General features: G+C 30.3%; 1 protein-coding gene across 1 annotated transcript; it reads left to right on the top strand.

Moving 5' to 3' along the window:
- Positions 1 to 15,360: 15,360 nt before the first annotated feature.
- On the top strand, positions 15,361 to 22,793 carry LOC142232379 (uncharacterized). Its single transcript, XM_075303163.1, has 3 exons — positions 15,361 to 15,538; positions 20,299 to 20,410; positions 22,071 to 22,793. The coding sequence occupies exons 1-3, from the start codon at positions 15,407 to 15,409 to the stop codon at positions 22,742 to 22,744; spliced, it is 918 nt and encodes a 305-aa protein (XP_075159278.1). The 5' UTR covers positions 15,361 to 15,406; the 3' UTR covers positions 22,745 to 22,793.
- The last annotated feature ends 1,687 nt before the right edge of the window (positions 22,794 to 24,480 follow it).

Here is a 24,480-nt window from a genome sequence, read left to right as displayed (position 1 = left end):
TTTTGACAAAATTTTCTATAGAATAAAATTTTAACAAAATTGTCTATAAAAATAAAATTTTACCAATGTTTTCTATGGAAATAAAATGTTAAAAAAATTTTCTTTAGAAATAAAATTTTGACAAAATTTTTTATAGAAATAAAATTTTGACAAAATTTTCCATAGAAATAAAATTCTAACAAAATTTTCTATAAAAATAAAATGTTAACACAGTTTTCTATAGAAATAAAATGTTGACAAAACTTTCTATAGAAATTAAATGTTGACAAAATTTTCTATAGAAATAAAATGTTAACAAAATTTTCTATAGAAATAAAATGTTGACAAAATTTTCTATAGAAATAAAATTTTGACAAAATTTTCTTTAGAAATAAAATTTTGACAAAATTTTTTATAGAAATAAAATTTTGACAAAATTTTCATTAGAAATAAAATTTTGACAAAATTTTCATTAGAAATAAAAGTCTAACAAAATTTTCTATAGAAATAAAATTTTGACAAAATTTTCTATAAAATTAAATTTTAACAAAATTGTCTATAAAAATAAAATTTTACCAATGTTTTGTATAGAAATAAAATGTTGACAAAATTTTCTTTCGAAATAAAATTTTGACAAAATTTTCTATAGAAATAAAATTCTAACAAAATTTTCTATAAAAATAAAATGTTAACACAGTTTTCTATAGAAATAAAATGTTGACAAAATTTTCTATAGAAATAAAATGTTGACAAAATTTTCTATAGAAAAAAAATGTTAACAAAATTTTCTATAGAAATAAAATGTTGACAAAATTTTCTTTAGAAATAAAATGTTGACAAAATTTTCTTTAGAAATAAAATTTTGACAAAATTTTTTATAGAAATAAAATTTTGACAAAATTTTCTATAGAAATAAAATTCTAACAAAATTTTCTATAAAAATAAAATGTTAACACAGTTTTCTATAGAAATAAAATGTTGACAAAATTTTCTATAGAAATTAAATGTTGACAAAATTTTCTATAGAAATAAAATGTTAACAAAATTTTCTATAGAAATAAAATGTTGACAAAATTTTCTATAGAAATAAAATTTTGACAAAATTTTCTTTAGAAATAAAATTTTGACAAAATTTTTTATACAAATAAAATTTTGACAAAATTTTCATTAGAAATAAAATTTTGACAAAATTTTCGATAGAAATAAAATTTTGACAAAATTTTCTATAGAAATAAAAGTCTAACAAAATTTTCTATAGAAATAAAATTTGACAAATTTTCTAGAAATTAAATTTTTCTATAGAAATAACATTTCGACAAAATTTTCTATAGAAATAAAATTATGGCCAAATTTTCTTTAAAAATAAAGTTTTGACAAACTTTTCTATAGAAATAAAATGCTCACAAAATTGTCTATAGAAATAACATGTTGACAAGATTTTCTATAGAAGCAAAAAATGTTGAAAAAATTTTCTATAGAAATAAAATTTTGACAAAATTTTCTATAGAAATAAAATGTTGACAAAATTTTCTATAGAAATAAAATTTTGACAAAATTTTCTTTAGAAATAAAATTTTGACAAAATTTTTTATACAAATAAAATTTTGACAAAATTTTCATTAGAAATAAAATTTTGACAAAATTTTCGATAGAAATAAAATTTTGACAAAATTTTCTATAGAAATAAAAGTCTAACAAAATTTTTTATAGAAATAGAATTTTGACAAAATTTTCTATAGAATAAAATTTTAACAAAATTGTCTATAAAAATAAAATTTTACCAATGTTTTCTATAGAAATAAAATGTTGACAAAATTTTCTTTAGAAATAAAATTTTGACAAAATTTTTTATAGAAATAAAATTTTGACAAAATTTTCTTTAGAAATAAAATGTTGACAAAATTTTCGATAGAAATAACATTTTGATAAAATTTTCTTTAGAAATAAAATTTTGACAAAATTTTCGATATACAAATAAAACTTTGACAAAATTTTCATTAGAAATAAAATTTTGACAAAATTTTCGATAGAAATAAAATTTTGACAAAATCTTCTATAGAAATAAAAGTCTAACAAAATTTTCTATAGAAATAAAATGTGACAAATTTTCTAGAAATTAAATTTTTCTATAGAAATAACATTTCGACAAAATTTTCTATAGAAATAAAATTATGGCCAAATTTTCTTTAAAAATAAAGCTTTGACAAACTTTTCTATAGAAATAAAATGCTCACAAAATTGTCTATAGAAATAACATGTTGACAAGATTTTCTATAGAAGCAAAAAATGTTGAAAAAATTTTCTATAGAAATAAAATTTTGACAAAATTTTCTATAGAAATAAAATTTTGACAAAATTTTTCTATAGAAATAAAATGTTGACAAAATTTTCTATAGAAATAAAATTTTGACAAAATTTTCGATAGAAATAAAATTTTGACAAAATTTTCTATAGAAATAAAAGTCTAACAAAATTTTTTATAGAAATAAAATTTTGACAAAATTTTCTATAGAATAAAATTTTAACAAAATTGTCTATAAAAATAAAATTTTACCAATGTTTTCTATAGAAATAAAATGTTGACAAAATTTTCTTTAGAAATAAAATTTTGACAAAATTTTTTATAGAAATAAAATGTTGACAAAATTTTCTTTAGAAATAAAATGTTGACAAAATTTTCGATAGAAATAACATTTTGATAAAATTTTCTTTAGAAATAAAATTTTGACAAAATTTTCGATAGAAATAAAATTTTGACAAAATTTTCTATAAAAGTAAAATGTTGACACAGTTTTCTATAGAAATAAAATTTTGACAAAATTTTCTTTAGAAATAAAATTTTGACAAAATTTTTTATACAAATAAAATTTTGACAAAATTTTCTTTAGAAATAAAATTTTGACAAAATTTTCGATAGAAATAAAATTTTGACAAAATTTTCTATAGAAATAAAAGTCTAACAAAATTTTTTATAGAAATAAAATTTTGACAAAATTTTCTATAGAATAAAATTTTAACAAAATTGTCTATAAAAATAAAATTTTACCAATGTTTTCTATAGAAATAAAATGTTGACAAACTTTTCTTTAGAAATAAAATGTTGACAAAATTTTCTTTAGAAATAAAATTTTGACAAAATTTTTTATAGAAATAAAATTTTGACAAAATTTTCTATAGAAATAAAATTTTGAAAAAATGTAATTTTGACAAAATTTTCTATAGAAATAAATGTTGACAAAATTTTCTATAGAAATAAATTTTTAACAAAATATTCTGTAGAAATAAAATTTTGCCCAAATTTTTTATATAAATAAAATTGTGACAAAATTTTCTATAGAAATAAAATGTTGGTATGAACTAAATTGGAGTAAAATTTCAATGACATACAAAAAAGTACAATTCTAACTAAAACAGAAGAAGTTTTTCGTACACTACTCAAAAATAGTAAGAATGAACTACAGCGTCGTAAACATGGGAATGATCTGGTACCTAGGATTTTTTCTTTAGTTTTAGTTGATTTTTTCTTTTCGAGAAAGATGCATTTCCTAAATGGCAATTAAAAATCCAAAAATGTCGAAAATTTTTCGTTAATTTAATCAATCTCAAAATTTGGAATACAATTTAGTTCAATTTTCGCACAAGATTTTTTTTTTTTCATTTTTCCAATTTTTTTTCAGTTTAGCTCAAAAAAACTCGAGTTGTCTCTTTCCCCTATTGGCAACGACAAATGTTGGTAATGGAAGTATAAGACAGTAGATAGATCATAATGGTTCCTTTATTTTTTTTCGCTTACATGGCTTCCCGTTTTATGTTTTCCACTGGGAAGATAAAGTTCCTGCTTACCACTTTACTTTTACCGATGCTTTCGCACTTGCTTTACCCTATGTTGCCGTGCATCACAAGGAGAAGATTGTTGTAACAGACAACATTATTACCAGCATGAGTTGAACATTGCTTGTTATTAAGTTCTTGTTGTTCAGTTGCACATTTTTACTCCACTTTTACTTCCATTGCTGGTTCTGCAATTGTTCTAAGGAGTTTTCTTTTTGGGTTTCCTGGATATAAGAACACCTTAAAGATATATGCAGGATATGGAGATGGCAACCATAAAACTATGGAATAAGTGCTGGGAACATTTACGCACTAAAAATGCATTTTCTAAGAAAACAAGCATACATATACGACTGTAATATGGGACGAGGCGATTCTTAAATGCCCACCGCCACAAAAAATGTTTCCTTGAAAACTTCCTACAAATCCAATAAAATAACGATTTTCACATTATTTTAAATTTAAATTCTTTAGATTTTTACCTCCATTATTCGAATGAGCACTACAATATAAATTGGGAATCTTTGTTTCTACTTTCGGATAATTTGAATGATACGTGTACATTTCTCCCCTCAAGCCAATGTGACGCAATGGTTAGCATGTCCGCCTTGCATACAATGGGCTAAGTTCGCCCGAAAATAACGGGCTGCCAATATACCTAACCTAATTTTACCTAATCTATGCCCTCAAGAAGTTAATTCGGACAAGTGTATATGAGGAAAATATCAATAACTGTGTGCTATAAATCACATTCGGCACACCTGTTTTTGAACCTACGATACATTTTGACTTCCAATTTCAGTTTATGATCAAATTTTTGTGATTAGTATGAAAAAGTGGTTTTTCTTCCAATGAATGAATGATCCTACTTATTAGCCAAAAATTTTATGGTTATAAATATCCCTTGAATTGTAAATTTGTTGAATTATAAATGTTTTAACGATTGTAGCTTGTAGCAACAAGGGAAATTTACTACTTCTACAAGAAATGGAAAACTTTCTTACAATTAACTTTGATAGTATGAAATAATACGAAAATTACATATTTTTAATATTTTTTGAAAGTTTTCTCAAAAGTTTAATTCTATAGAAAATTTTGTCAAAATTTAATTCTATAGAAAATTTTGTCAAAATTTTATTCTATAGAACATTTTGTCAAAATTTTATTCTGTAGAAAATTTTGTAAAAATTTTATTTCTATAGAAAATTTAGTCAAAATTTTATTTCCATAAAAATGTCTATAGAAAATTTTGTCAAAATATTATTTCTATAAAAATGACGTTAGAATTTTATTTCTATATATTTTGTCAAAATCTTATTTCTATAGAAAATTTTGCCAAATTTTATTCCGCAGAATATTTTGTCAAAATTTCACTTCTAAAGAAAATTATGTCAAAATTTTAGTTCTATAAAAATTTCGTTGGAATTTTATTTCTATAGAATATTTTGCCAAAATTATGTCAAAATTTCTTTAAAAATTTCGTTACAATTTTACTTCTATAGAATATTTTGTCAAAATTTTATTTCTATAGAAAATTTTGTCAAAATTTTATTTCTTCAGAAAATTTTGTCAAAATTTTATTTCTTTAGAAAATTTTGTCAAAATGTTATTTCTTTAGAAAAATTTGTCAAAATTTTATTTCTATAGCTAATTTTGTCAAAATTTTATTTCTAAAGAAAATGTTGTCATATTTGTTATTTCTATAGAAAATTTTATTTCTATAGAAAAATTTGTCAAAATTTTATTTTTGCACAAAATTTTGTCAACATTTCATTTCTATAGAAAATTTTGTCAACATTTCAACATTTTCTATAGAAATAAAATTTTCTATAGAAATAAAATTTTGACAAAATTTTCTATAGAAATAACAAAAATGACAAAATTTTCTATAGAAATAAAATTTTTACAAAATTTTCTCTCGAAATAAAATTTTTACAAAATTTTCTCTCGAAATAATTTTTTTTTTTTATAGAAAAGTTTGTTAAAATTGTATTTCTATAGAAAATTTCAACAAAATTTTATTTCGATACAAAATTCCTCAACATATTATTTATATAGGAAAATTTCTCAAAATTTTATTTTATATAAAAATTTTCTCAAAATTTTATTTATATAGAAAATGTAAGTACCTCTTAGTTGGAAAGGAATGTTTTGCAAAATCTACCAAAACATAAAGAATTCTACCACTCTACCAGTAAAAATTTACAAAATTTGGTAGAATTCTCCCAATGGTGGCAACCGTGAGCAGAACTCCAACAAATTATATGGAAAAAACCAAACACCAAAAAACACCAATTTTTATTTTTCTTTCCATTTTATTTCTGGGGGCCGTTTGTATTATAAAAACAAGTAAGGAAAGTCTAAAGTCGGGCGGGTCCGACTACATTATACCCTGCACCACTTTGTAGATATAAATTTTCGATACCATATCACATCTGTCAAATGTGTTGGGGGGCTATATATAAAGGTTTGTCCCAAATACATACATTTAAATATCACGCATAGCTACAATGCTAATTCTACTCCCTGTGTAAAATTTCAACTAAATCGGAGCAAAAAATTGGCCTCTGTTGTCATATGAGTGTAAATCGGGCGAAAGCTATATATGGGAGCTATATCTAAATCTGAACCGATTTCAACCAAATTTGGCACGCATAGCAACAACGCTAATTCTACACGGATGAAAAATACTGTTTTTCATATGTTTGGCTATAAACATTATATGTTTGGAACACAAATTTTTTAAAACACAATATTTTTGAGTGCAAGCATATAATGTTCATAAACTAGCATAACATGTTTGGGACATATATGTTAATATGTTAGAACATATTATGTTTGGGACATAAAATGTTTGTAAATATAATATGCTTGGGTGCAAACATATATTAATTTAGAAATAGTCTATAAACATATATGTGTTTAGTAGCTTGGAGCGCTATTTAACAGGGAGCGATATTGAATTAAGTTGGTGGTTGTTGCTTGTTATTACAAAATTTACATTTTATTTTTCCTTGGGCAATTGATCAGCTTCTTCTTTGATCCTTACAAACTGTGTGGTCCGCTGTTCGAATCCCCGTCCGGAAAAAGGTAAAATTAAAATAAAAAAAAAATTAATAATTTCTTCTACAATGTTTGTATTACAGAAAAAGGTGCTAAGAACTAAAAAATGTCTTGGAAGTGAGAAAGATGTGGGGGAATATACAATTAGGCAGAAACAAAATTTTGAGCATTCAGGTCGAAAACCTATGTTGTTAGCACCTATATTACCTGTTTATTTTCATAATTCACTATGATTGTAAATATATAAATAAATAAATAAAATTTTGAGCACAATATTGTTTGGGAGAATTTTTTTAAGCATATAATATTTTTGGGTGCAAAATGCTTCCAAACATATTATATGTTCACAAAATAACATATTGTTTTTTGGAAGACAACATTATTGAATTTGGATGCAAAAATACAAAATGTTTGGAACTTAGACTACCCAAACATATATTGTTTAGACCAATATGCTTTCAAACATATTATATATTGGTAGAGATCAAACATATAAATGTTTGGGCAATACCCAAAAATGTATATGCTTGAAGCAAAATATGTTTGGGAGTATATGTTACAGAAGCGATTTTTTGTGAGCGTGTACTCAAAATTTCAACCAAATTGGGGTAAAACTCTGGCTTTTGGGACCGTATTAGTCCATATCGGCCGAAAGATATATATGGGAGCTATATCTAAAGCTACAATGCTAATTCTACTTCCTGTGCAAAATTTGGGGTAAAACTCTGGCTTCTGGGACCGCATTAGTCCATATCGGGCGAAATATATATATGGGAGCTATATCTAAAACTGTACCGATTTCAACCAAATTTGGCACGCATAGCTACAATGCTAATTCTACTCCCTGTGCAAATTTTCAATTAAATCGGAGTAAAATATTGGCCACTGTGGTCATATGAGTGTAAATCGGGCGAACGATATATATGGAGCTATATCTAAATCTGAACCGATTTCAATAAAATTTGGCACACTTGAATACACTACTAATTGTACTCCTAGTGTAAAATTTCAACCAAATTGGGGTAAAACTCTGGCTTCTGGGACCATATAAGTCCATATCGGGCGAAATATATATATGGGAGCTATATCTAAATTTGAACCGATTTCTTCCAAAATCAATAGGGTTCTATTCTGAGCCAAAACACATACTTGTGCCAAATTTTAGTCGATTGGACTAAAACTGCGACCTAGACTTTGATTACAAAAATGTGTTCACGGACAGACGGACTTGGCTATATCGACTCAGGAGCCCACACTGAACATTTTTGGCAAAGACACCATGTGTCTATCTCGTCTCCTTCTGGGTGTTGCAAACATATGCACTAACTTATAATACCCTGTTCCACAGTGTGGCGCAGGGTATAACAAACCCCACCCGTTTTATGATTGTATTTCGTTTTCATGTGGGATTTGATAATGTTGGCAACTATACACACATTTGTTCTGAATATGTAGACTTATTTTTTTATATGGCCGGCCTTTTGTCGGGGTTTAAGACTTTATCCTATAGACAGAGACTAAAGTGGGATAAAACGATTCCCAAAACATTCGAACTCATTTTCATGTTTCGTTATATCAATGCAAATTTTTCGTTGGCTGAGTTTTAATGAAATTTTCTTTGTGTGTAGGATTCATGTGCACATGGTCCTTTAATGAACCCTAATTTGGTTTTTTTTTTTTTTTTGTTTGTTCGATTCATCCATTGTGAAGGGTCGTCCCACTTCTGTGGCCCTGTTTCAGTTGGGTTTTGGGGTTCATTTTTCTATGGCCCATCATCACACCGCCGTTTGGAAGACCAAGATTGATCTCCCAATCTCCACCAAATCAGAGACTGTTAAACATCATATTTGGCACACATATTTGCTAACCTAAATACGATTTTCAATGTCAGATTTTCAATGTCAGGTAAATCGAATACAAATTGCGTCTATTTTAAGCAAGCCAAATAAAAATTGCGGCATGTACAATCTCAAGAAATAAAATCAAGAGATCGGTCTACACGGGTTTAGGTTTCAAAATAGGCCCACATGTCATGTAGCGCCATTATAACAGACAGACATAATTAGATCGTCTTAGAATTTCAGGCTGATCAAGAATATACATAGACCTTTGGATGTAGTACAAACGGAAAATTATTATACCCCCATCACTATCCAATGGTGGTGGAAGATACATGAGCCTCTTTTCGACCAAACTCCGTTTTTATCTTTTTTAACAGCTTTAAACTTGAAACACTCCTCTTTCTCTATGGCCTTGGTCTAGCAATGTTTTCATTCATCCGAGTACCCATGAATATCCTAAAAATAAAATAAATTGTCTACATTAATTTGATATTAACACCTGGCTTTTATAACCGAGCATGCACATTTTTTATTCGAAAGTTTTCCTCATTGACAAGAGTGGTAATTAACGCAAACCAACGTCCATTTTCGATGAATAGGATAGCCAGTTCGTGTGAATGGCTCAGTGATTTTAGTTTTATAAAATATAAGGCCGTATAAGGAGTCCCAGTGATTTCTGGGATGCAAATTTCAAAGATTCGTATTCTAAATGTAATAATAAAAATTTTGTATAAATTACGTGTTACAAAATGTTTCTTGCATAAACTATCAAATAATGTCAATATTATTTTCAGTGTATGCTATTGTCTAGGTCTGTAACATACCCAACGGCGCTGAGTCTTGTTATAAAAAATGTATCACTACAATTGTCTATCATAACCTATACTTATTTTTTACTGTAACAAATAAAACGAGAACAATAAAGAAAATTTTATATTCACTTCCCCCCACCCCCCCCCCCCCCTCTGGAAGATGTTATTGCAGCCATTTACAATGCATTTCTAAGACATTTCTACCCAGTTTCAAAGTTCCACCTTTTAAATAACGAAATACTCATAATAGTGTCTAAGAGCACCCATATATTATGACACTTTCGTGGCGTGTATTGTGGTTATGATGGTCTTAATTTTCTCATATGTGTATCTTGAAGTATGCAAAAGTATGAAATGCGATATATGCTTGTGTTGGTTTACCTGTACATATGTGAGTGGTACGCTCTCTTGAAAGAGTAAATACAGTTTCTTAAGCTCATTGTGAAGTTATTTCATAGTCACAGTTCTATAGCAGCATCATACGAATGAATATGTGTATATGAGTGTTTATGAAGTATTTTTACTCAGTCACTTCCATATTTACGCACTGATACTTAAATGTGCCAGTACTCAAAAGCATATTGGCAAGGAAGCAAAAAAGTGTCAAGTACTGATGCTGCTATCGTTTTCGATGAGATAGTGGTAGTTTATGTTAAAAGTGGCACGTAAACAAGGCATAGAAATGTTAAAATTGGAAAATTTTGAGTGACGATCACTCGATCCATCAGTGCCAGATAGACAAGGGATAAATATGTGCAAACGAAATTTGGAAATCTAAAAACACATCATTTGATCAGTTTTTTGGTGGTGTGAATATATGTCAGTTAATAATCATATTGAAGCCTTTATTGACAAAATGTAGGCTAAATTTTTGATAGCTTCTTTTGAATTTAAAATACCTCTGGATTTTAAATTTCAAGCAAATCAGATGAAAATTGTGGCTTTCGTGTTCTCAAGAAGTCAGTTGGTCAAACAATGATCATGACAATGTATACCAAATTTGGCATAGCTCTTTACGAATTGAAAATACCCCAGGGGATTTCAAATTTCAAGCAAATCGTATAATAATTGTCAAAATTTTATTTTTATAGAAAAATTAGAAATATTATATAAAATTTTGTCAAAATTTTATTTCTATAGAAAATTTTCTCGAAATTTTATTTCTCTAGAAAATGTTCTCAAAATTTTATTTCTATAGAAAATTGTCTCAAAGTTTTATTTCTATAGAAAATTTCGTCAAAAATTTATTTCTATAGAAAATTTTGTCAAAATGTTGTAAAAAATTTATTATACACGCAAAAAAATAATTCTTTCCTCCCAAACGAAATTTTAGACAGACAAAGTTCGTTTCTCATTTGCTTTTCGTTGAAAGGAAGTGTATTTGGAAGAAAAGTATATACTTTTGTTATAAACGTTTATTCTTTTCCAGGATGTAAACACAATTTCATAAAGACTAACTCAAAAAAAAATTTTTTCTGGCTAATTGCATTTTCTCTCACATCTTTCTCACTTCCACTAAGTTTTTTAGTTCTTAGCACCTTTTTCTGTAACACAAACAATGTAGAAAAAATTATACGTTTTTATAAATTTTAAAATTTTTTTTACCTTTCGCCTGGACGGAGAATCGAACCGCGGACCATGCAATTTGTAAGCGAACACACTATCCACTGAGCCATGTAGCCGTTATTGTCATCAATAGATAATTACCCATATAAGTTATATTTATATAGCATAGCTTGCGGCGCCCACGAGCCGATTAAACAAAGTTTATTTAACAGAATAATACATTTAGTTGGGCACCGTGGAGCAGTGGTTGCTACGTCCGACTTGCATGCCAAGGGTCGTGGGTTCGATCCCTGCTTCGACCAAAGTTTTTTTTTACATATATTCCAGATATGGTCGGAAGATTCCGCACAAATGTTCAACATTACATTCTACTATATTAAGTTTTTACTATGAACTGTAAAATGTGTCTTATTAAAGACCAAAATTTAGAAAAGAACAGTGTTTGATATAAACGAAATGGACTGTGTTGTTGGTTCAGAAATAACTTTTTTTATTGAAAGAATAAAAATTTTGTCACAAACGAATTTTTTTGGTGATAAAAGTGTATACTTTTCGAAGCAATTCAAAAACCTCTAACAAAAGAAAAACGTTCTCGGTACACGCTTTCCAAACGTTTTTTTTTTTCTTTGCGTGTACCCTCCACAATAGGGTGGGGGGTATATTAACTTTGTCATTCCGTTTGTAACACATCGAAATATTTATCTAAGACCCCATAAAGTATATATATTCTGGGTCGTGGTGAAATTCTGAGTCAATCTGAGCGTGTCCGTCCGTCCGTCTGTTGAAATCACGCTAACTTCCGAACGAAACAAGCTATCGCCTTGAAACTTGACAGAAGTAGTTGTTATTAATGTAGGTCGGATGGCATTGCAAATGGGCCCTATCCGTCCAGTTTTACGTATAGCCTCCATATAAACGGACCCCCAAATTTGGCTTGCGAGGCCTCTAAGTGAAGCAAATTGGAAGTCCAAAATTCATCTGATTCAGTTGAAATTTGGTACGTGATGTTAATATATGGCCTCAAACACCCATGCAAAAATTGGTCGATATCGGTCCATAGTTATATATAGGCCCCATAAAAACCGATCCCCAGATTTGACCTCCGGAGCACCTTGGAAGAGCAAAATTCTTCCCATTCGGTTGAAATTTGGTACGTGATGTTTGTATATGGTATCCAACAACCATGCAGGAGTTGGTTCTTATCAGTCCATAATTATATATAGCTCCCATATAAACCGATCGCCAGATTTGACCTCCGGTGCCTTTTGGAGAAGCAAAATTCATCCGATCTGGTTGAAATTTGGTACGTGGTGGTAGTGTATGATATTTAACAACCATGCCAAAAGTGGTCCATATCAGTCCATAATCATTTATAGCCCCCATATAAACCGATCCCCAGATTTGGTTTTGGAGCCTCTTGGAGGAGCATATTTCATCCGAATTAGTCGAAATTTGTGACAGTCTTTCGTAGAAGTTTCTACGTAATCCATGGTGGAGGGTAAATAAGATTCTGCCTGGCCGAACTTACGGCCGTATATACTTGTTTCTATAGAAAATTTTGACGAAATTTAATTCAATTTTGTCAAAATTTTATTTCTATAGAAAATTTTATCAAAAATTTATTTCTATGGAAAATGTTGTCAAAATTTTATTTCTATAGAAAATTTTGTCAAAATTTTATTTCTGTAGAAAATTTTGTGAAAGTTTTATTTTTATAGAAAATTTTGCCAAAATTTTATTTCTATTGAAAATTTTGCCAAAATTTTATTCCTATAGAAAATTTTATAAAAATTTTATTTCTATTGAAAATTTTATCAAAATTTTATTTCTATAGAAAATTTTATCAAAATTTTATTTCTATAGTAAATTTTATCAAAAATTTATTGCTATAGAAAACATTGAAAAATTTTGTCAAAATTTTATTTCTTTAGAAAACTTTGTCAAAATTTTATTTCTATAGAAAATTTTGTCAACATTTTACTTATATATAGAATTTTTTTACAAAATTTTATTTCTATAGAAAATTTTGTGAAAATTTTATTTCTATAGACAATTTTGTCAAAATTGTATATGTATGGAAAATTTTGCCAAAATTTGATTTCTATAGAAAATTTTATCATTTTTTTCTATAGAAAATCTTATCAAAATTTGTTTCTATAGAAAATTTCGTCAAAATTTTATTTCTTTAGAAAATTTTGTCAAAATTTTATTTCTATAGACAATTTTGACAAGATTTTACTTCTATAGAAAATTTTACCAAAATTCTATTTCTATAGAAAATGTTGACAAAATTGTATTTCTACACGGATGAAAAAGACTGTTTTTCATATGTTTGGCTATAAACATTATATTTTTGGAACACAAATTTTTAAACACAATATTTTTGAGTGCAAGCATATAATGTTCATAAACTAGCATAACATGTTTGGGACATATATGTTAATATGTTAGAACATATTATGTTTGGGACATAAAATGTTTGTAAATATAATATGCTTGGATGCAAACATATATTAATTTAGAAATAGCCTATAAACATATATGTGTTTAGTAGCTTGGAGCGCTATTTAACAGGGAGCGATATTGAATTAAGTTGGTGGTTGTTGCTTGTTATTACAAAATTAACATTTTATTTTTCCTTGGGCAATTGATCAGCTACTTCTTTGATCCTTACAAACTGTGTGGTCCGCTGTTCGAATCCCCGTCCGGCAAAAGGTAAAATTAAAATTGAATAATTTCTTCTACAATGTTTGTATTACAGAAAAAGGTGCTAAGAACTAAAAATCTCGTGGAAGTGAGAAAGATGTGGGGAATATACAATTGGGCAGAAACAAAATTTTGAGCATTCAGGTCGAAAACCTATGTTGTTAGCACCTATATTACCTGTTTATTTTCGTAATTCATTATGATTGTAAATATATAAATAAATAAATAAAATTTTGAGCACAATATTGTTTGGGAGAATTTTTTTTAAGCATATAATATTTTTGGGTGCAAAATGCTTCCAAACATATTATATGTTCACATAATAACATATTGTTTTTTGAAAGACAACATTATTGAATTTGGATGCAAAAATACAAAATGTTTGGAACTTAGACTACCCAAACATATATTGTTTAGACCAATATGCTTTCAAACATATTATATATTGGAAGAGATCTAACATATAAATGTTTGGGCAATACCCAAAAATGTATATGCTTGAAGCAAAATATGTTTGGGAGTATATGTTACAGAAGCGATTTTTTGTGAGGGTGTATTTAAATTTTGTTTTGTTAAATTTAGTCAAAATTTTGAAATTGGTAATCTGTTTTTTTTTTATTGTTGAAAATCAAAAAATGTCCGAAATAACATAAAACTTTAGAATCCGTTTTGTTTTGTTCGAATTGTAGCGCTTGATTTCTGGACTAGCGCTTGATTTCTCGCACGTATAAATATTCTGCTGACCTCTTTGGCAAATAAACGCAAGCATTTTTTTGTTCACAAACTGCTCAATTTCGATCGGATTCTCATTGGAGAAACCCAAAAACCGCCAGGTAAAGCAAGTCAATGGCTCTAACTTTTGTTCATCGGTGAGCTTGAACTTTTTAAAACTTCAAAGGCTGTAGTCCAAGCTCTCTTTAAATAGTTTTTAATTTAATCTCCATCAAGTGGCTCACTGCCTGAGTCGCCGCTATGCAATGGTAAATATGCCCGCCTTGCATACATAGGTCCCTGGGTTCAACCCATGCTAAAACCGAACACCAACAATTTTTTCAGCAGTGCATTATCCTCTCTCAGTAATACTGATGACATTTCTGAGTGGCATTTGGCAGCACTCAGTTATAAGTGAGAAGTTCACAACTGAGGGTAGAAATTTTTTATCGATCTCAATAAAATTTGGTTCAAAAAACTGACCCAAGAATGGTGCTTATAGCGTTTGAAAAAAATCGAAACACTCAATGAAGTTTTCCTCTGGGTATCATATAGGTTCGCCCGACTTTAGTTATTTGTTACTAACATACGAGCAATTTTTATTCTGTTGATTTTGTGATCAAAATAGACGACACACGCTTCATATATTTCAAAGAAAACGACGTAAAATTATATTTTTTTTTTTTAGAATAATCTTTACACGTTTTTTACAATATCTTGTGCAAATAATAATAATAAAAATTTGCTTAGTTTTTACAGCCTACGGAGAGCAATGATTTGGCCAAGCAAACATGTGATAATGAATGAAAATGCATGTCGAACATCTTTAAGTTAATATAATTGAAATTAATTTCAGTGAATATTTCAGTGCACTCAAGAATCGTCAAGGTAACGGAAATGAAAACGGCTGCGGCAAAAGTTTTGCGCAATTTTCTATTAACTGTTTTAGTATTTCAATACGTGGCAGCGGTGCCTGAATGGTATACGGCCAGTGATGGCAATGAGTATTTAATTGAAACTGAACAGAAGGTGAGTGGACATCTTCAATAAAATATGAATTATAATAAATGGAATACGGAATGAAATTTCATTGCAAGAGACATATTTGTATTTTTTGTCATAAAAAGAAAATCAATTGTGAAAAGTTCAAAAGTTCAATTACAAGATGGTGAAATAGCGATAACATCTCATTTGAAAGCATATTACACACTGAAATATTGATGTGGAAGATTCATGAATTGTGACTATATGGCCTTACGAAAATAAGCGCTATTTTACGTATAATATTTATCGAAGTGTAATTATAATACAAAAAAATAATCTCAAATAATATCAGATATAGCTTTTGTATGAATTTCTATTTGCTACACTAAAAATTTTTTGACCTACACAGAAAAAAATATGACCAAAAATGTTCCAATCAAAATTTTAATAGAATTTTAAGATGTAAATAAAGTAGAAAGTCGGGCGGGGCCGACTATATCATAGCCTAAACCAACCCTACTGAATTAGAATAAGCATTTGTGGGGTAACATTGGTATTGGTTTTAGAAATGAACTGCATTTCTATATTTAAGAACATTAAAGAGTACATTTTTATGGCAGTTGTATCACAATCTGAGCAGAAATGTCTTGTATTATATATACTTGTGGCTATAGTTGATTTTTCACCTACAGAGTTAGTATAGAACTAATATTGAGTCCATTATTAAAAAAGAGGAAATCGCTTAATTAATGTGGATAATAAATGCAAATTCGTGAAAATCGGGCAGTATTATTTTGTAAGAATTTGAAATTTGAATTTGAAACTTGATTAGCAATGGTTAATACATAAGAGTATTATGGCCAAATTTGGGAAAATCGGGCGATTTATATATGTTATATGGGATCTGTATCAAAATCTGAACTGATTTGGATGGTATTTTGCAGGTTTGGTTGAAACCACAGAAAGTTACCTCATACTAAATTTTAGTAAATGAGGCCACTATGGTCAAAAATAAAGTTATTAGGGAGAAATTTTTGAAAATCGGTTGCTCCATATAACAGGTTGACTAATAAGTCCCCGGTCTAACAAAGAAAAACACATTTTTTGGTCAAAATTCGTTTTTATTATTCAACATAGTTCCCTTCGAGAGCGATACAACGATTACAACGACCTACCAATTTTTTGATACCATTTTGGTAGTACTCCTTCGGTTTTGCCTCACAATAGGCCTCAGTTTCGGCGATCACCTCTCCATTCCAGCCAAATTTTTTCCCTGCGAGCATCCTTTTGAGGTCTGAGAACTAGAAAAAGTCGCTGGGGGCCAAATCTGGAGAATACGGTGGGTGGGGAAGCAATTCGAAGCCCAATTCATGAATTTTTGCCATCGTTCTCAATGACTTGTGGCACGATGCGTTGTCTTGGTGGAACAACACATTTTTCTTCTTCATATGGGGCCGTTTTGCCACGATTTCGAACTTCAAACGGTCCAATAACGCCATATAATAGTCACTGTTGATGGTTTTTCCCTTCTCAAGATAATCGATAAAAATTATTCCATGCGCATCCCAAAAAACAGAGGCCATTACTTTGCCAGCGGACTTTTGAGTCTTTCCACGCTTCGGAGACGGTTCACCGGTCGCTGTCCATTCAGCCGACTGTCGATTGGACCCAGGAGTGTAGTGATGGAGCCATGTTTCATCCATTGTCACATATCGACGTAAAAACTCGGGTGTATTACGAGTTAACAGCTACAAACACCGCTCAGAATCATCAACACGTTGTTGTTTTTGGTCAAGTGTGAGCTCGCGCGGCACCCATTTTGCACAGAGCTTCCGCATATCCAAATATTGATGAATGATATGACCAACACGTTCCTTTGATATCTTTAAGGCCTCTGCTATCTCGATCAACTTCATTTTACGGTCATTCGAAATCATTTTGTGGATTTTTTTGATGTTTTCGTCGGTAACCACCTCTTTCGGGCGTCCACTGCGTTCACCGTCCTCCGTGCTCATTTCATCACGCTTGAATTTTGCATACCAATCAATTATTGTTGATTTCCCTGGGGCAGAGTCCGGAAACTCATTATCAAGCCAAGTTTTTGCTTCCACAGTATTTTTTCCCTTCAGAAAACAGTATTTTATCAAAACACGAAATTCCTTTTTTCCATTTTTTTCACAATAACAAAAGTTGCTTCACAAAAGACGCTCTATCTCACAAACTAATTGACTTACAGACGTCAAATTTTGACACGAATCATTTGAAGGTTGGTACTATATAAAAATAATATGCATTTAATACTAGCGAGGCCATCTATGTGTCAGACCGGGGACTTATCAGCCAACCTGTTATAAGGGACTAATGGCCAAATTTGGGAAAATCGGGCGATACATATATATGGGAGCTATATGTCAATCTGAACCGATTCCGATGAAATTTTGCACACTTAAAGGGTGGCAAATTGGATTAATTTTGTGAAATCTGGCATACATATATATGGAGCTGTATCAAAATTTGATTCGTTTCTTTCGCGTTTCTTGTGCCAAAGAAACGCTATATACCTAATTTCGAACAAATACATGGACAGACGGACGGACACCAAGGTCTAGATCGATTGAGTTGATTCTGAGTCGATCGGTATATATTTTATGGGGTCTAAAATGAATATTGTGGTAGGCACATTTTTTGGCAGATCAAAGTTATTATACCCTGAGCACTATGTGGTTTAGGATATACAAAATATTCAATTAATAATTTAATTGGTTCAACAATTTTTTTAATTGAAACAAACATCAATCACAAAAATTAATTGCATCAATTAAGTTTTTAATTAGAGCAATTAACTTTGTAATTGACGTTGGCGATTGATACTATCATTTCTGTGATTGAAGACATTTCAATTAAAAATTGATTGTGTCAATTAATTGGTCATGCAATCTAAATTTTAGGACAAATAATTTATATAATATTAAGGATAAATTTCTTTAATGTAAGGAAATTTTAGTTTTTAATATTTGCATCAAAAATGTATTTTATTATTATAGGACACACATGTTTAAAATTTAATCCAAAGATATAAATAAGCTATTACAACTATGGGTTAAAGATAAATAAGTTTCAAATATAGGCTAAGAGTTATTTTGAGGATTTTGCATATTTCTTTAAAAGTTTTCTTTTTGAAACTAAACAAATACTTTATACTTTAAAGTACCTGCTGTAATATCGATTTTTAAACTGGTATTTATTTTTACGTGAATATATCGCAAAAAGAAAATGAAAATTCGATAAAAATCTATGTCCTAAGTTTATTTTAGAGCCTAACGCTACGTTGCTTTATTTTTAAAAAGCCGTAACTTTGGCTCAGTATCAATACCAAAATCTTTGAGCGACACACAGTGGGGCAAAATCGCAAAAAATGGAGATTAATTAAAGTACTTATCCGATTTTAAAAATTCTTTCATTATTATAATGCTACGTTATCACTGAGTGACATAGGCTATACATCTTTTGGAAAAGTGGGCGGTGCCACTCCCACTATTACAAATAGCTCTAGCGGCCATAGTAATGGATCGATTGTCATGAAACTTTTCGAATGTTGTACTTTTAATCTGGTAATAGTCTTTGGCTAAACTTGGTTATGATTGGGCATGACACCTCCCAATCATAACCACTGTTGTCCTGCTAATAGTGTTTGACTATACTTGGTTATGATTGGGCGTGGCACCGCCCATTCAAACTTGGAACGGATATATCTCATGAACTATCAGAGGTATGAATATGAGATTTGGTATATATGTTGATCGTACAGTATGACTTACATCCAAGGTGGTATAGGGTGGAGCCACGTCCCCTTTTAAAAAATGTTCTGGCTCAGTCGGATTTTTTTTTTTTTAAATTAATACAATTTTCACATAGTAATCAATTTATTTTTATTATAATAACGTTGACGAAAGGGGGATTGTTGCATCATAATGTAACTAAATTTGGGACCCGAAGCAGATATTAAAATTGTTATAAAAATAGCTTGTTCCTTCAAATCTACAAAGTAGGAAAAAAGTATTAAGCTCCGAAATATACCGAATTTCAAAAAAACACTACTTTGCGCGAATAGCTGAAAAATTACTTAACTTCAACACAATACAGCCTGACAAGTAAACAACATATGACATTTAAATTTTCAGTAGTGATGTAGAATTTTATATACTTTAATCGGATACTAAGTATTTAAAAAAAAATCATTTTTCCATTAATCTCCATTTTTTACCATTTTGCGCTTCTGTGCGACGGTCAATATCTTTGAATGCATTTTAGTGACCACCAATATGGAAAAAAATTATAGCGTATTTAGATTACAGTCTCTACTTTAGACTAACAAAAAGAAATATATCGAAACTAAGTGCGAGTTTTGTTTTGAGAAAGGCTTATGGCTCTAAAAAATTTTCTTTCATTGGTCAATAGTCGACAAACTTTTCAATGAAGGCGTTTTGTCCACAGAACTCGCCCTTAAATTCGATGATTTTTTGTAACTTTACCCTAAAACTAAAACGTATTCAAAAATAGGAAATGTCCCTCAATACTTTATTTTAAAGATGTATTTTACCAGAAACAAAGTTCCAAAACTCAAATTTAAAAGCATCCTAGATGAATCCGTAGTAAAATCATTATTCGAAAGACAATATCTTTGGAACAGAGCAAGCTTTATTTCAATGTAGCCATTTATTTATTTTTTTCACTTATTTCGTATTTTAAATTAATTATTAATCTATTGCTATTGACTCTGTGTATTGTTTTATTCTGATTTTCAGTATAATTGGCTGGAAGCCAATGATGAATGTCGTCGTCAAAATTTAAGCTTGGTTGTTATTGACAATGAAGACAAAAATACCGCTTTCGACGCTTTGTTGCGAACAAATTTTGGTAAGATAATTATTAAAAAAAAAATAAAATTATTCGTCCAAAATATTTATACAAAAGCAGAAAATCAAATCTAAACATTAACATTCACTCGCCAATTAATGGAAATATATTTGTTTAAATTTGAAAAATTTATAACAATAGTTAACAAAACAAAAATCTTCCTTCAACTTAACTTAATACTAAATTTCTACAATAATTATGCAAAACTAATAGAAATACCTACGAATACTGCGCAAAAATAAATTTTTGCTCTTGAAACATATTTGGGGTGATCCAATTTCTTCTCAGGGTGTGGTGTATGAAATTTAGTTTTAGTTGCCTAATCCACAATTATGAGCCGATTTCATTCTTTCTTTGCTGAATAGAACTTGTAAAACTCTACAAAGTGGGGTCTGTATTTTGAACCTAGATGGTTCATCGTTTTGTGCACGCTCACAAAAAATCGCTTCTGTAACATATACTCCCAAACATATTTTGCTTCAAGCATATACATTTTTGGGTATTGCCCAAACATTTATATGTTTGATCTCTTCCAATATATAATATGTTTGAAAGCATATTGGTCTAAACAATATATGTTTGGGTAGTCTAAGTTCCACACATTTTGTATTTTTGCATCCAAATTCAATAATGTTGTCTTCCAAAAAACAATATGTTATTATGTGAACATATAATATGTTTGGAAGCATTTTGCACCCAAAAATATTATATGCTTAAAAAAATTCTCCCAAACAATATTGTGCTCAAAATTTTATTTATTTATTTATATATTTACAATCATAATGAATTATGAAAATAAACAGGTAATATAGGTGCTAACAACATAGGTTTTCGACCTGAATGCTCAAAATTTTGTTTCTGCCCAATTGTATATTCCCCCACATCTTTCTCACTTCCACGAGATTTTTAGTTCTTAGCACCTTTTTCTGTAATACAAACATTGTAGAAGAAATTATTCAATTGTATGATTTTTTTTATTTTAATTTTACCTTTTGCCGGACGGGAATTCGAACAGCGGACCACACAGTTTGTAAGGATCAAAGAAGTAGCTGATCAATTGCCCAAGGAAAAATAAAATGTTAATTTTGTAATAACAAGCAACAACCACCAACTTAATTCAATATCGCTCCCTGTTAAATAGCGCTCCAAGCTACTAAACACATATATGTTTATAGGCTATTTCTAAATTAATATATGTTTGCATCCAAGCATATTATATTTACAAACATTTTATGTCCCAAACATAATATGTTCTAACATATTAACATATATGTCCCAAACATGTTATGCTAGTTTATGAACATTATATGCTTGCACTCAAAAATATTGTGTTTAAAAATTTGTGTTCCAAACATATAATGTTTATAGCCAAACATATGAAAAACAGTCTTTTTCATCCGTGTGGGTATCCATTTTCTTTTCTGAACTTCATTCCCTACAAAATTCTACTCATTGTGAAATTGTGAAACTCAGATGAAATTGTGTTCCTATGTACTTTCGATTAAAAGTTGTAGACTCCACAATTTGGAATTACTAAAAATACCTTTTATCAGTCATTTTGGCTGTATATGAATTCTTAGCATTCCAAAATTGGCAATATTTAGAAGAAAACCAGTTTTCTGAAAGTTATATTAAATACATTTTTATTATATCTCTTCAGTAAAACTTTTACCCCTATGGCTGGGACATCATGATGAATTCAGTACTGTGAGGGGACCTCGCCAATTCTACTCCTTGGCCAGTGGAAAACCAATCATCTTTTCAAATTGGTTTAAAGGTGAACCGAAAAATGTCAAGAAGCAGGAACATTGTGCCTACGTATGTGGTGGTGTCGACTACAAATGGATGAATGGTTTGTGTACTACTCGTAAACATGGCTACATTTGTGAAAAAGATCAATCTGAGGTTCAATGTCAAGCCAATCAAAACAACGTTCGCAAGGAGGTCAAAGAATTGAATGAAGCCCTCGCGGCAGAATACGCCAGTCAAAACCCCGCAATCACCCATGTAATGGAGAATACCGAAATGGCAAATAACCAGATTGTTGAAGACTTAACAGCATCGAAAACTGTCATAATTGCAGATGCTAAAAAGGCACTGGATAAAGTTGCGGAAAAGAAACCCTATCTTCAAGCCGTCTTAGCTGATGTAGGACCTACCTATATGGCAATACTTCGAAATGCATTGACAGAAATGTCAACTGTTTCGACCGAAGCTTGGGAATCGATGAAATTGAATCATGTTAAGGCTGTAGGTGAACTCACTGAAATTGTTGATCAATTTGAAGTACGATTGAATCAAAATACAGTTGATGTGGATAATTTGTTTGGCTAAAATCGAAATGGTGTCAATAAAGAAAAATAATTAAATGAGTGCATCGCAATTTTTAAATGTTGAAATCATTACCACTGAGGGCATTAGGTAAGATAACGTTGTAGCTACACATTAAGAGCTTGCTATACCCTCCACCATAGGATGGGGGGGTATATTAACTTTATCATTCCATTTGTAACACATCGAAATCCGACCCCCAGATTTGGCTGGCGGAGCCTCTTGGAGGAGCAAAATTCATCCGATTCGGTTGAAATTTGGTAATGTTAGTATAGGGTCTCTAACAACCATGCAAAAATTGGTCCATATCGGTCCATAATTATATATAGCCCCCGTATAAACCTATCCCCAGATATGACCTCCGGTGCCTCTTGGAGGAGCAAAATTCATATTAACAAGTCCCCAGATTTGACCTCCGGAACCTCTTGGAGGTGCAAAATTCATCCGATCCGGTTGAAATTTGGTACGTGGTGTTAGTATAGGGTCTCTAACAACCATGCAAAAATTGGTCCATAATTATATATAGCCCCCATATAAATCGACCCCCAGATTTGGCTTGCGGAGCTTCTTGGAGGAGCACAATTCATCCGATTCGGTTGAAATTTTGTATGTGGTGTTAGTATAGGGTCTCTAACAACCATGCAAAAATTGGTTCATATCGGTCAATAATTATATATAGCCCCCATATAAACCGATCCACAGATTTGACCTCCGGAGCCTCCTGGAGGAGCAAAATTCATCCGATCCAGATGAAATTTGGTACATGGTGTTAGTTTATGGTCTCTAACAACCATGCTAAATTTGGTCCATATCGGTTCATAATTATATATAGCCCCCATATAAACCGATCCCCAGATTTGACCTCCGGAGCCTCTATAAGGAGCAACATTCATCCGATCCGGTCGAAATTTGGTACGTGGTGTTAGTATATGGTCTCTAACAACTATGGAAAAATTGGTCCATATCGGTTCGTAATTATATATAGACTCCATATAAACCGATCCCCAGATATGACCTCCGGAGCTTCTTGGAGGAGCAAAACTCATCCGATCCGGTTTAAATTTGGTACGTGGGGTTAGTATATGGTATCTAACAAACGTGCAAAAATTGGTCCATATCGGTCCGTAATTATATATAGACCCCATATAAACCGATCCCCAGATTTCGCTTGCGGAGCCTCTACGAGGAGCAAAATTCAACCGATTCGGTTGAAATTTGGTACGTGGTGTTAGTATAGGGTCTCTAACAACCATGCAAAAATTGGTTCATAATTATATATAACCCCCCATATAAACCAATCCCCAGATTTGGCTTGCGGAGTCTCGAAGAGAAGCAAAATTCATCCGATCCGGTTGAACTTTGGTACGTGGTGGTATCTAACAACCATGCCAAAATTGGTCCATATCGGTTCATAATTATCTATAGCCCCCATATAAACCGGTCCCCAGATATGACCTCCGGTGCCTCTTGGAAGAGCAAAATTCATCCCCCATATTAACAAGTCCCCAGAATTGACCTCCGGAACCTCTTGGAGGTGCAAAATTCATCCGATCCGGTTGAAATTTGGTACGTGGTGTTGGTATAGGGTATCTAACAACCATGCAAAAATTGGTCCATAAATATATATAGCCCCCATATAAACCGACCTCCAGATTTGGCTTGCGGAGCATCTTGGAGGAGCACAATTCATCCGATTCGGTTGAAAATTGGTATGTGGTGTTAGTATTGGGTCTCTAACA

The sequence above is a fragment of the Haematobia irritans genome, chromosome 3 (assembly GCF_050003625.1).
Source record: "Haematobia irritans isolate KBUSLIRL chromosome 3, ASM5000362v1, whole genome shotgun sequence".
Lineage (NCBI taxonomy): Eukaryota > Metazoa > Arthropoda > Insecta > Diptera > Muscidae > Haematobia > Haematobia irritans.
Note: the sequence above shows the minus strand (reverse complement) of the source record. Positions and strands in the feature narration are given on the sequence as shown.

Bases quoted from the DNA above. Each gene is read 5' to 3' on its own strand.
- LOC142232379 (XM_075303163.1), top strand. From the start codon at position 15,407: ATGAAAACGGCTGCGGCAAAAGTTTTGCGCAATTTTCTATTAACTGTT. The intron at 15,539-20,298 runs GTGAGTGGACAT...TCTGATTTTCAG, and splicing joins TAATTGAAACTGAACAGAAG to TATAATTGGCTGGAAGCCAA. The intron at 20,411-22,070 runs GTAAGATAATTA...ATATCTCTTCAG, and splicing joins TTTGTTGCGAACAAATTTTG to TAAAACTTTTACCCCTATGG.